The sequence below is a fragment of the Salmo trutta genome, chromosome 1, assembly GCF_901001165.1.
Source record: "Salmo trutta chromosome 1, fSalTru1.1, whole genome shotgun sequence".
Taxonomy (NCBI): Eukaryota; Metazoa; Chordata; class Actinopteri; order Salmoniformes; family Salmonidae; genus Salmo; species Salmo trutta.
This window is the reverse complement of record NC_042957.1, coordinates 80,912,236-80,925,273: the sequence shown is the minus strand read 5'-3', so window position 1 is coordinate 80,925,273 and position 13,038 is coordinate 80,912,236. Positions and strand designations below refer to the sequence as shown.

At 42.9% G+C, this 13,038-nt stretch overlaps 1 protein-coding gene across 1 annotated transcript in view; it reads left to right on the top strand.

The window, feature by feature from the left end:
• The first annotated feature begins 4,018 nt into the window (after nt 1–4,018).
• Nucleotides 4,019–13,038, top strand: part of clec19a (C-type lectin domain containing 19A) — a 13,183-nt gene continuing 4,163 nt past the window's right edge. Inside the window, exons 1-3 of the mRNA XM_029772697.1 lie at nt 4,019–4,167; nt 9,194–9,371; nt 9,587–9,680. Coding sequence (XP_029628557.1) covers nt 4,080–4,167; nt 9,194–9,371; nt 9,587–9,680 — 360 coding nt within the window. The 5' untranslated portion in view covers nt 4,019–4,079. The remainder of the gene's footprint in view (nt 4,168–9,193; nt 9,372–9,586; nt 9,681–13,038) is intronic.

The window sequence follows — 13,038 nt, the reverse complement described above, 5'->3', positions numbered from 1 at the left end:
AGGCAGGGTCGTACTCTGAGAATGTTGTAGAGCATGAACCTACAGGATCGGGTCACCGCCTTGATGTTAGCAGAGAACGACAGGGTGTTGTCCAGGGTCACGCCAAGGCTCTTAGCACTCTGGGAGGAGGACACAATGGAGTTGTCAACCGTGATGGCGAGATCTTGGAACGGGCAGTCCTTCCCCGGGAGGAAAAGCAGCTCCGTCTTGCCGAGGTTCAGCTTGAGGTGGTGATCCGTCATCCACACTGATATGTCTGCCAGACATGCAGAGATGCGATTCGCCACCTGGTTATCAGAAGGGGGAAAGGAGAAGATTAATTGTGTGTCGTCTGCGTAGCAATGATAGGAGAGACCATGTGAGGATATGACAGAGCCAAGTGACTTGGTGTATAGCGAGAATAGGAGAGAGCCTAGAACTGAGCCCTGGGGGACACCAGTGGTGAGAGCACGTGGTGCGGAGACGGATTCTCGCCACGCCACCTGGTAGGAGCGACCTGTCAGGTAGGACGCAATCCAAGAGTGAGCCGCGCCGGAGATGCCCAACTCGGAGAGGGTGGAGAGGAGGATCTGATGGTTCACAGTATCAAAGGCAGCAGATAGGTCTAGAAGGATGAGAGCAGAGGAGAGAGAGTTAGCTTTAGCAGTGCGGAGAGCCTCCGTGACACAGAGAAGAGCAGTCTCAGTTGAATGACCAGCCTTGAAACCTGACTGATTTGGATCAAGAAGGTCATTCTGAGACAGATAGCAAGGGAGCTGGCCAAGGACGGCACGCTCAAGAGTTTTGGAGAGAAAACAAAGAAGGTATACTGGTCTGTAGTTGTTGACATCAGAGGGATCGAGTGTAGGTTTTTTGAGAAGGGGTGCAACTCTCGCTCTCTTGAGGAGGGAGTGAAAAGATGCCAGGTCCGCAGGGAGGCTAGTTTTCCTCCATTTCCGCTCGGCTGCCCGGAGCCCTGTTCTGTGAGCTCGCAATGAGTCGTCAAGCCACGGAGCAGGAGGGGAGGACCGAGCCGGCCGGGAGGATAGGGGACATAGAGAGTCAAAGGATGCAGAAAGGGAGGAGAGGAGGGTTGAGGAGGCAGAATCAGGAGATTGGTTGGAGAAGGATTGAGCAGAGGGAAGAGATGATAGGATGGAAGAGGAGAGAGTAGCAGGAGAGAGAGAGCGAAGGTTGCGACGGCGCAGTACCATCTGAGTAGGGGCAGATTGAGCAGTGTTGGAGGAGTGCGAGAGGGAAAAGGATACAAGGTAGTGGTCGGAGACTTGGAGGGGAGTTGCAGTGAGATTAGTAGAAGAACAGCATCTAGTAAAGATGAGGTCAAGCGTATTGCCTGCCTTTTGAGTATTGGGGGACGGTGAGAGGGTGAGGTCAAAAGAGGAGAGGAGTGGAAAGAAGGAGGCAGAGAGAAATGAGTCAAAGGTAGACGTAGGGAGGTTAAAGTCACCCAGAATTGTGAGGGGTGAGCCATCCTCAGGAAAGGAACTTATCAAGGCGTCATGCTCATTGATGAACTCTCCAAGGGAACCTGGAGGGCGATAAATGATAAGGATGTTAAGCTTGAATGGACTAGTGACTGTGACAACATGGAATTCAAAGGAGGAGATAGACAGATGGGTCAGGGGAGAAAGAGAGAATGTCCACTTGGGAGAGATGAGGATTCCAGTGCCACCACCCCGCTGACCAGAAGCTCTCGGGGTATGCGAGAACACGTGGGCAGACGAGGAGAGAGCAGTAGGAGTAGCAGTGTTTTCTGTGGTAATCCATGTTTCCGTCAGCGCCAAGAAATCGAGGGACTGGAGGGTAGCATAGGCTGAGATGAACTCTGCCTTGTTGGCCGCAGACCGGCAGTTCCAGAGGCTGCCGGAGACCTGGAACTCCACGTGGGTCGTGCGCACTGGGACCACCAGGTTAGAGTGGCAGCGGCCATGCGGTGTGAAGCGTTTGTGTGGCCTGTGCAGAGAGGAGAGAACAGGGATAGACAGACACATAGTTGACAGGCTACAGGAGAGGCTACGCTAATGCAAAGGAGATTGGAATGAAAATTAACTAAACAACTGGGGAAGCGAGAGAGCAGGGCCTCCCTCACTAACCATTCACTGAAACACTCAAATATAACTTTTCCAACTTCCACTTTAGAAATTATAATTGATGTAAACTACAGTGGTTCAATGTTTCCAGGAATAGGCTCAAACTTAGTTTATTCAGCTAGATAACTTGGTACAGTATTCTTCCGTGAAACCCACCCAGTGCACCGTGTCCTATGACGCCGTAGCTAACTAGCATGCTAGCATCCAATAACACACGGTTAGCACCAATACTTGGTTACAACAAACTACCAATGGATCATTCGTGTCCGTGTCTAGTTCATAACGCAGAAGTAATTAAACGTTGGCTAGCTAACACAAAGTCAGTCCTGCTAGCTACACAAGTGGACTACACAACTCGAAAGTTCAGAAAGTTAAGCTTACGTTGCAAAAATCTTATTGACAAAAAATGATACAGTACTGCTAGCTGGTAGAGTTGGCTAGCTAGCAGTGGCTGCGTTAACCTTTATCTTTTATCTTTGATACAGAGACAACTATGTAGCTATGTAGCTAGCTAACATTACACTAATCAAAATGTTCCATTGTAATGTATTTAGTTTCTACAGTACTGCTAGTTAGTAAAGTTGGCTAGCTAGCAGTGGCTGTGGTGTTGTGGTGTTGACGCCGTTTGGAAAACGGCGCGAACGAACGAACGAATACAGCTGGCTAGCTAACCTTGTTAGTTTGTCAAAGTTAGTTTCTCAAAGCTACACCTACACCTTTAGCTACACCTTTATCCTTGATGCAAAGACAACTATGTAGCTAGCTAGCTAACATTACACTAATCAAATCGTTCCGTTGTAATGTAATGTAATGAAATGTAATATTACCCGCGGAGCTGCCTGGTGACATGCTCGACCAATGTGTTTTAGTCACATTGTGTTTTATGTTACATCTGGTTTGTTTGTGAAAGTGTTTTTGAATCATTTGTTATGTTTAATAGTATGTTCTCTCTTCAATTAAACTCCTCTCCCCCTTCAGTGTTGAGGGTTAAAGTCTTCTCCCCTTTCAGTGTTGAGTGTTAAAGTCTTCTCCCCTTTCAGTGTTGAGTGTTAAAGTCTTCTCCCCTTTCAGTGTTGAGGGTTAAAGTCTTCTCCCCTTTCAGTGTTGAGGGTTAAAGTCTTCTCCTCTTTCAGTGTTGAGGGTTAAAGTCTTCTCCCCTTTCAGTGTTGAGGGTTAAAGTCTTCTCCCCTTTCAGTGTTGAGGGTTAAAGTCTTCTCCCATTTCAGTGTTGAGGGTTAAAGTCTTCTCCCATTTCAGTGTTGAGTGTTAAAGTCTTCTCCCCTCCCCCTTCAGTGTTGGACATGTGTATTTGGGTGTGAGTCTCTCTTCTCCTCTTTCAGTGCGTATTTGGGTGTGTCTCTCTCTCCTCGTTCAGTGCGTATTTGGGTGTGTGTCTCTCTCTCCTCCTTCTCCTCTCTAGTTTTCTCTGTCATTCTTTCATTCTCTCCCTTGTAGAGCCAATGATGTGATCGAGTGAGAAGCCTTGCAAAACAAGAAGAGGTTTGGGAGCATTTTTCTCTCTTTCTCCCCCCTCTCTTTCTCTCTCTCTCTCAATTCAATTCAATTCAAGGGGCTTTATTGGCATGGGAAACATATGTTAACATTGCCAAAGCAAGTGAAGTAGATAATATACAAAAGTGAAATAAACAATAAAATGAACACCACTCACACATACATACACACTGATTTCTTCCTGCACACAACTGACACCATCTAATCTCCAAGAGCTACTATTCAACACTGACTCACACACACACACACACACACACACACACACACACACACACACACACACACACACACACACACACACACACACACACACACACACACACACACACACACACACGCACACTGCACTTCCCCACTCTCATCACACAGAAGAAGAGCCACACACACACACATCCACACTCAAACACACACCCATATTCCGAGTCAGTGGATCTAGATTCTCTCTCTCTGCCTGTGTTTCTGTGTTTCTGTTGGAAGATGCTCTGCTGGGAGTTGTGTCTGACCCTGCTCCTCTGGGCTCTTCCTGTGAGGACTATCCCTTCCACCAACATCAAGATCACCCACGGTGAGTACTACTATTTAGGTGTGGCGGCTGCGGCGGTAAACAAACGTTTGGGGGAGGAAGGTGTGCTTCCTCTGGGTATAGTCAATGAAGAAGATCAAATCAAATCACATTTTATTTGTCACATGCGCCGAATACAACAGGTATAGACCTTATTGTGAAATGCTTACTTACAAGCCCTTAACCTACAATCCAGTTTTAAGAACAATAAGTGTTAAGAAAGTATTTATTAAAATAAACTGAAGTAAAATTAACCCAATGTATCCCTGGTAGTCCTTGGTATCCTAGAAGGGAAAAGGTGATAGCATCTTCCAATGCTCTATCTACAGTCACTCAGATTGGGTTAGTTAGTTAGTTAGTTAGTTAATTAGACAGTTAGTCAGTTAGTTAGTTAGCTTGTGATTATGTGATTATTATTATTATTTGACCCTGCTGGTCATCTATGAACATTTGAATGTCTTGGCCATGTATTGTTATAATCTCTTCTTCCTAAGCTTCTGCCTTTCTAGGGAGTTTTTCCTAGCCGCCGTGCTTCTACATCTGCATTGCTTGCTGTTTGGGGATTCAGGCTGGGTTTCTGTACAGCACTTTGACATCGGCTGATGTAAAAAGGGATTTATAAATACATTTGTTTGATTGATTGATTGATTGGTCAGTTAGTTAGTTAGTTAGTTAGTTAGTTAGTTAGTTAGTTAGTTAGTTAGTTAGTTAGTTAGTTTGTTAGTTAGTTTATTTGTTTGTTTGTTAGTTAACTACCCGGGCTGAGGAACCAGGCTTCCAGCAGAACCAGAGGATCAGGGGGCATGAGCAGGGAGCCAACCTGACCACAGGGCTCCTTTCTCGGGCAGCTGGAGGGAGAGACCGCCTAGGGCTGGTGGAGCTAGAGACTAGATACATGTTCTCATATAGAAATTGAATGACTACATGCCTATACTGTGACATGTACAGTCTTTAAAACCTTTATTTGATATTTCTAGATGTATCTTATTTGTGTTACAATGTCTTGTTTCTAATTAGCAGTTTTTCTCCCTCGTTACTCAAGACTGTTGTGTCTGTGTTTACTGTTAAGTTGTAATATTTCAAGAGATTTATAAACTGCCTTTTGTCATTTCTTTAACTTCAAGATATCCTATTTCCTATTTGATACATTTGACTTGTTTTTTCTTCTTCTCCTTGGAGGCTGGATTTAATCTAACTGGTTTTGATAAAAGAAGAAGAATTGAACTGACATGTTTGAAGCTGTTGTGAGAGTTTAGTTGGGGTATCTGGAGTCTACTGGAAAGCAAGCGGGAACAGAGATGTGTAGTTTCAGGAGAAAGTCTGCAATCTGTGTCTCTGCCATGCACCTCTATTTAGATTTTTAGGGAGAGTATGGTCGTTCACCTGACGACCGGGGTCAGCCTGCAGGCGCCCGTCCCGCCACAAGGAGTCGCTAGAGTGCGATGAGCCAAGTAAAGCCCCCCTGGCCAAACCCTCCCCTAACCCAGATGACCCTGGGCCAATTGTGCGCCGCCCTATGAAACTCCCGATCACGGCCGGTTGTGATACAGCCCGGGATCGACCCCGGGTCTGTAGTGACACCTCTAGCACTGCGGTGCCTTAGACCCCAGCGCCACTCAGGAGGCCCTAGTCTGAACATGTTAAGAGAAGTGCAACCTGTTCTCTTTCAACATCTACAGTAACAGAGTAACTGATAGTCTTGGTGAAGTGATACAGTGTAACTGATAGTCTTGGTGAAGTGATACAGTGTAACTGATAGTATTGGTGAAGTGATATAGTGTAACTGATAGTCTTGGTGAAGTGATACAGAGTAACTGATAGTATTGGTGAAGTGATACAGTGTAACTGATAGTCTTGGTGAAGTGATACAGAGTAACTGATAGTCTTGGTGAAGTGATATAGTGTAACTGATAGTCTTGGTGAAGTGATACAGAGTAACTGATAGTATTGGTGAAGTGATACAGTGTAACTGATAGTCTTGGTGAAGTGATACAGTGTAACTGATAGTATTGGTGAAGTGATACAGTGTAACTGATAGTCTTGGTGAAGTGATATAGTGTAACTGATAGTCTTGGTGAAGTGATACAGAGTAACTGATAGTATTGGTGAAGTGATACAGAGTAACTGATAGTCTTGGTGAAGTGATACAGTGTAACTGATAGTATTGGTGAAGTGATATAGTGTAACTGATAGTCTTGGTGAAGTGATACAGAGTAACTGATAGTATTGGTGAAGTGATACAGTGTAACTGATAGTCTTGGTGAAGTGATACAGAGTAACTGATAGTCTTGGTGAAGTGATATAGTGTAACTGATAGTCTTGGTGAAGTGATACAGAGTAACTGATAGTATTGGTGAAGTGATACAGTGTAACTGATAGTCTTGGTGAAGTGATACAGTGTAACTGATAGTATTGGTGAAGTGATACAGTGTAACTGATAGTCTTGGTGAAGTGATATAGTGTAACTGATAGTCTTGGTGAAGTGATACAGAGTAACTGATAGTATTGGTGAAGTGATACAGAGTAACTGATAGTCTTGGTGAAGTGATATAGTGTAACTGATAGTCTTGGTGAAGTGATACAGAGTAACTGATAGTATTGGTGAAGTGATACAGAGTAACTGATAGTATTGGTGAAGTGATACAGAGTAACTGATAGTCTTGGTGAAGTGATACAGTGTAACTGATAGTCTTGGTGAAGTGATACAGAGTAACTGATAGTCTTGGTGAAGTGATACAGTGTAACTGATAGTCTTGGTGAAGTGATACAGTGTAACTGATAGTCTTGGTGAAGTGATACAGTGTAACTGATAGTCTTGGTGAAGTGATACAGAGTAACTGATAGTCTTGGTGAAGTGATACAGTGTAACTGATAGTCTTGGTGAAGTGATACAGTGTAACTGATAGTCTTGGTGAAGTGATACAGAGTAACTGATAGTCTTGGTGAAGTGATACAGAGTAACTGATAGTCTTGGTGAAGGGATACAGACTACCTGATAGTATTGGTGAAGGGATACAGACTACATGATAGTCTTGGTGAAGGGATACAGAGTAACTGATAGTCTTGGTGAAGGGATACAGACTAACTGATAGTCTTGGTGAAGTGATACAGTGTAACTGATAGTCTTGGTGAAGTGATACAGTGTAACTGATAGTCTTGGTGAAGTGATACAGAGTAACTGATAGTCTTGGTGAAGTGATACAGTGTAACTGATAGTCTTGGTGAAGTGATACAGTGTAACTGATAGTCTTGGTGAAGTGATACAGTGTAACTGATAGTCTTGGTGAAGTGATACAGAGTAACTGATAGTCTTGGTGAAGTGATACAGAGTAACTGATAGTCTTGGTGAAGGGATACAGACTACCTGATAGTATTGGTGAAGGGATACAGACTAACTGATAGTCTTGGTGAAGTGATACAGAGTAACTGATAGTCTTGGTGAAGTGATACAGAGTAACTGATAGTCTTGGTGAAGGGATACAGAGTAACTGATAGTCTTGGTGAAGTGATACAGTGTAACTGATAGTCTTGGTGAAGTGATACAGAGTAACTGATAGTCTTGGTGAAGTGATATAGTGTAACTGATAGTCTTGGTGAAGTGATACAGAGTAACTGATAGTCTTGGTGAAGTGATACAGAGTAACTGATAGTCTTGGTGAAGTGATACAGAGTAACTGATAGTCTTGGTGAAGTGATACAGTGTAACTGATAGTCTTGGTGAAGTGATACAGAGTAACTGATAGTCTTGGTGAAGTGATACAGTGTAACTGATAGTCTTGGTGAAGTGATACAGTGTAACTGATAGTCTTGGTGAAGGGATACAGTGTAACTGATAGTCTTGGTGAAGTGATACAGTGTAACTGATAGTCTTGGTGAAGTGATACAGAGTAACTGATAGTCTTGGTGAAGTGATACAGAGTAACTGATAGTCTTGGTGAAGTGATACAGAGTAACTGATAGTCTTGGTGAAGTGATACAGAGTAACTGATAGTCTTGGTGAAGTGATACAGTGTAACTGATAGTCTTGGTGAAGTGATACAGAGTAACTGATAGTCTTGGTGAAGTGATACAGAGTAACTGATAGTCTTGGTGAAGTGATACAGTGTAACTGATAGTCTTGGTGAAGTGATACAGAGTAACTGATAGTCTTGGTGAAGTGATACAGAGTAACTGATAGTCTTGGTGAAGTGATACAGTGTAACTGATAGTCTTGGTGAAGGGATACAGAGTAACTGATAGTCTTGGTGAAGTGATACAGAGTAACTGATAGTCTTGGTGAAGTGATACAGTGTAACTGATAGTCTTGGTGAAGTGATACAGAGTAACTGATAGTCTTGGTGAAGTGATACAGTGCATCTGATAGTATTGGTGAAGTGATACAGTGTAACTGATAGTCTTGGTGAAGGGATACAGAGTAACTGATAGTCTTGGTGAAGTGATACAGAGTAACTGATAGTCTTGGTGAAGTGATACAGAGTAACTGATAGTCTTGGTGAAGTGATACAGAGTAACTGATAGTCTTGGTGAAGTGATACAGAGTAACTGATAGTCTACCTTTGGGTAAGTGCATAAACACGTGACAATTTAGTATTTATTAGGATCCCCATTAGCCACTGCAAAAGCATCAGCTGCTCTTCCTGGGGTCTTGGTCCTCATGAAACATAACATAGTACAGAACATTATTAGTCAAGGACTGAAATACATACATTTAAAATGTCACCCATAGCCCACAACGATGAGGTTATCACTTCAGAATATAGAGAACTTTTGGAAAATACTTCTGTAAACGTTGGGACATGAGTGCTGCAGTCTAACTTGATAATGAACATGACAAGGAAAACATTGAATGCGGAGTATTCACAATTACTTAAGAGCAGTGTAACCTATTCTCTTTCAACATTTGAGTTACATATGGTATCCTCCCTTCCTCCCCCACTCTCTATTACCTCCCCCTCTCTCGCCTCTCTCCCCTTCCCATCTCCTGACCCCCCCTCTCTCTCCCCTCCCCTCCCTTCCCTCCCTCCCCCAGCCTTCCCCCTCCAGTTGCCAGAACCAGGCCTTCCCGTCACCTGTCCGTTGTTTTGGACTGAGTTTGAAGGTCACTGCTACCGTTTCTTCCCCCTGAACCGGACCTGGGCCGAGGCTGACCTGTACTGCGCTGAATTCTCCAATGGTCTCAAGTCTGCCAAACTCACCTCCGTACACAGGTGAGAGGGATACCTGTCCAAATACACACACAAAGGTCCACACACTGCCACACTACAGGTGAGAGGATACACACACACACACACACACACACACACACACACACACACACACACACACACACACACACACACACACACACACACACACACACACACACACACACACACACGGACACCTCTCTCTAACTCTAGCCATCCCTTGTCTGAGTTTTCAGCTGGGAGGAGAATGTGTTTGTCTACGATCTCGTCAACAGCCGTATCCCAGGGATACCAACAGACATATGGATCGGCCTTCACGACAGGAGACAGGTAAGCACTGAGGGTTTAAACATTCCAGGATCTTTCCCAGAACTCCCAGGATTCTGGATTTCCTGCTTATTCCCTCCCAATTCCCGGAATCTTCTGGGTAGTTTTCCAGAGACCCTATTAAGCACCACTGGCAGGATAATCCCTACCTCAAACGCGTGTTGTCGACAAACACACTGTACTTGTCTTTTTAAGGTAATATACTCTGGAGCTGACATCTGCAGCAGTTATCGTGAATTCAATCTCTGCAGATGTCTCCTCAGACGTTATTCCCTTGTAATACAAAGAATCTTCCAACTAGGATTTATGGAAAACCAGGACATTTTGGGAAAGTCACCGGAAATTTTGCAACCCTACTTATACTCAATGATTTACATACAGTACCAGTCAAACGTTTGGACACACCTACTCATTCAAGGGTTTTTCTTTATTTTTACTATTTCCTACATTGTAGAATAATAGTGATATCAGAACTATGAAATAACACATATGGAATGAAGTAGTAACCAAAAATGTGTTAAACAAATTAAAACTGATTTTAGATTTTAGATTCTTCAAAGTAGCCACCCTTTGCCTTGATGACAGCTTTTCACATTCTTGACATTCTCTCAACCAGCTTCATCTGGAATGCTTTTCCCAGAGTCTTGAAGGAGTTCACACATATGCTGAGCACTTGTTGGCTGCTTTTCCTTCACTCTGCAGTCCAACTCATCCCAAACCATCTCAATTGGGTTGAGGTCGGGTGGTTGTGGAGGCCAGGTCATCTGATGCAGCACTCCATCACTCTCCTTCTTGGTCAAATAGCCCTTACACAGCCTGGAGGTGTGTTGGGTCATTTTCCTGTTGAAAAACAAATGATAGTCGCACTAAGTGCAAACCAGATGGGATGGCGTATTGCTGCAGAATGCTGTGGTAGCCATGCTGGTTAAGTGTGCCTTGAGTTATATATAAATCACAGACAGTGTCACCAGCAAAGCCAGACAAACACCATCACACCTCCTCCTCCATGCTTCACGTTGGGAACCACGCATGCGGAGATCATCCGTTCACCTACTCTGTGTCTCACAAAGAGATGGCGGTTGGAACCAAAAATATGGACTTGGTCTTTTACCAAATAGGGCTATTTTCTGTATACCACCCCTACCTTGTCACAACACAACTGATTGGCTGAAAGAAGGAAAGAAATTCCACAAATTAACTTTTAACAAGGCACACATGTTAATAGAAATGCATTCCAGGTGACTACCTCATGAAGCTGGTTGAGAGAATGCCAAGAGTTTACAAAGCTGTCATCAAGGCAAAGGCTGGCTACTTTGAAGAATCTCAAATATAAAATATATTTTGATTTGTTTAACACTTTCTTGGTTACTACATGATTCCATATGTGTTATTTCATAGTTCTGATGTCTTAACTATTATTCTACAATGTAGAAAATAGTAAAACAAATTAAAACCCTGTGTTGAAAACGCTGTGCCTCCTTCTCGGCACTAGAATAGATTTAGGAAGTTATAGAAATGCATGTATTCATGTTTACATTCGTTTTGGACACTTTCATTATTTTACAGGCACCTTAATGCATACTGTTAAAGTATATTATGTGTACATAAAAATGTAAAATGAAAAAATATATCAAAAAACATTTTCCTTAAAGGAAACATTTTATAGATTACTATACATCTACCCAGCAAACCAAAATTGTTTTTGTGAAAGTTCCCAGAGCATTCGTTAGGTTGCGGCAAATGTTCTCATAAGACAAAAACTATCCAGTTGTGCTAATGATTAGACAATGTTTGTGTAAAACGTTTGTCTGATGTTTCCAGAACGTTCCCACTCACATTAAGTTGTGGCAGTGTGTTCTAAAAACATTATTACATCCTCTGGAAACCTAATGAGAACGTTTGGGGAATTTTTCTTTGGTGATCGTTACAGATGTTGTGTATAAGGTTTTAGTAAACGTTAGAACATTCCAATGATATTTAATTTAAAACGTTTTCTGAATAATTATTTGAATGTTTTTGGGACGTTATAATCCTAATGTTAGATAAAACCCCAACTAGAAATTGCTACTTCTACGAACGTTCCCAGTTTGCTGGATATGCTAATAGACCCCAGAGGGTTTACTTTTAACAGTACCAAAAATTAGAACAGGTCATGGTAGAAATAGTTTTAGTTACTTAGCTCCGTGGTCTTGGAATTCTCTCCTGAACATTTTAAAATTTGATTATCTAGTTTCGTTGGTGGAGTTTAAACACTTGATCGATGTATATATCATAGAAGAGTGTAATTGTCTTTAGGACAGCTGTTTTTAGTCAAGACTCGTGTTTTTAACGTAAAATGTTTTTGTTGTATTGTATGTGTGTTTATAGTTGTGTTTAACGTTGTGTTAGTAAGTTGTTTTGTCTGAAACATTGTTCCCTCTGCTGCTATTGGACCAGGTCTCTCTTGGAAAAGAGATGTTATCTCAATGAGAAAAACCTGTATAAATAAAGGTAAAATAAAAATAACAGGGGCCTGTCAGTCTAGCTCTATAGGAAGCCAGTCTGATGTAGATATTTCACTCTAGCACTCAAAGGCTGGTTCATTAACCCACTGCTGGTAAACCCAATACAGAGTCACCAAGCCATCACCAACAGAGGTAGAGAACCTAGACTGAGTCTACGTCCCAAATGGCACCCCCTATTCCTATAGTACTCTACTGTTGATCAGAGGAGAGCTAGTCTCTGGTCAAATGGAATAGGAAGCCATTTAGGATGCACCCCAGATGTGTTTGGTTTAGCCAGGGTTGGTGTTGATTATCACTAATATGATCCAGTCTGTATATCTGTTGCCTGAACTCACTACAGAGTGGTTTTATTGGACCAGGGTAGAAGTTCCCTCTTTACGAATAGATCTAGGATCAGTTTACCCTTCCCCCTATCCTAACCTTAACCGTTAGGGGTAAAACACTAAGCTGTCCCCAGATCAGTAGTGTTTGTAACCTAGGGTGTTTGAACCAGTCATCATAACTACTGTGCAACTGTCATGGGAACAGCTAACAGGACATATCTGCCCTGCAAACCTCTCATTTACTTTCCAAATTGGCTAAAATGAGTTTACAGTTGAGAGTCAGGGTAGAGTCAGAGTCAGGGTAGAGTCAGAGTCAGGGTAGAGTCAGGGTTAGGGTAGAGTCAGAGTCAGGGTAGAGTCAGAGTTAGGGTAGAGTCAGAGTCAGGGTAGAGTCAGAGTCAGGGTAGAGTCAGAGTCAGGGTAGAGTCAGGGTAGAGTCAGAGTCAGGGTAGAGTCAGGGTAGAGTCAGAGTCAGGGTAGAGTCAGAGTCAGGGTAGAGTCAGGGTAGAGTCAGAGTCAGGGTAGAGTCAGAGT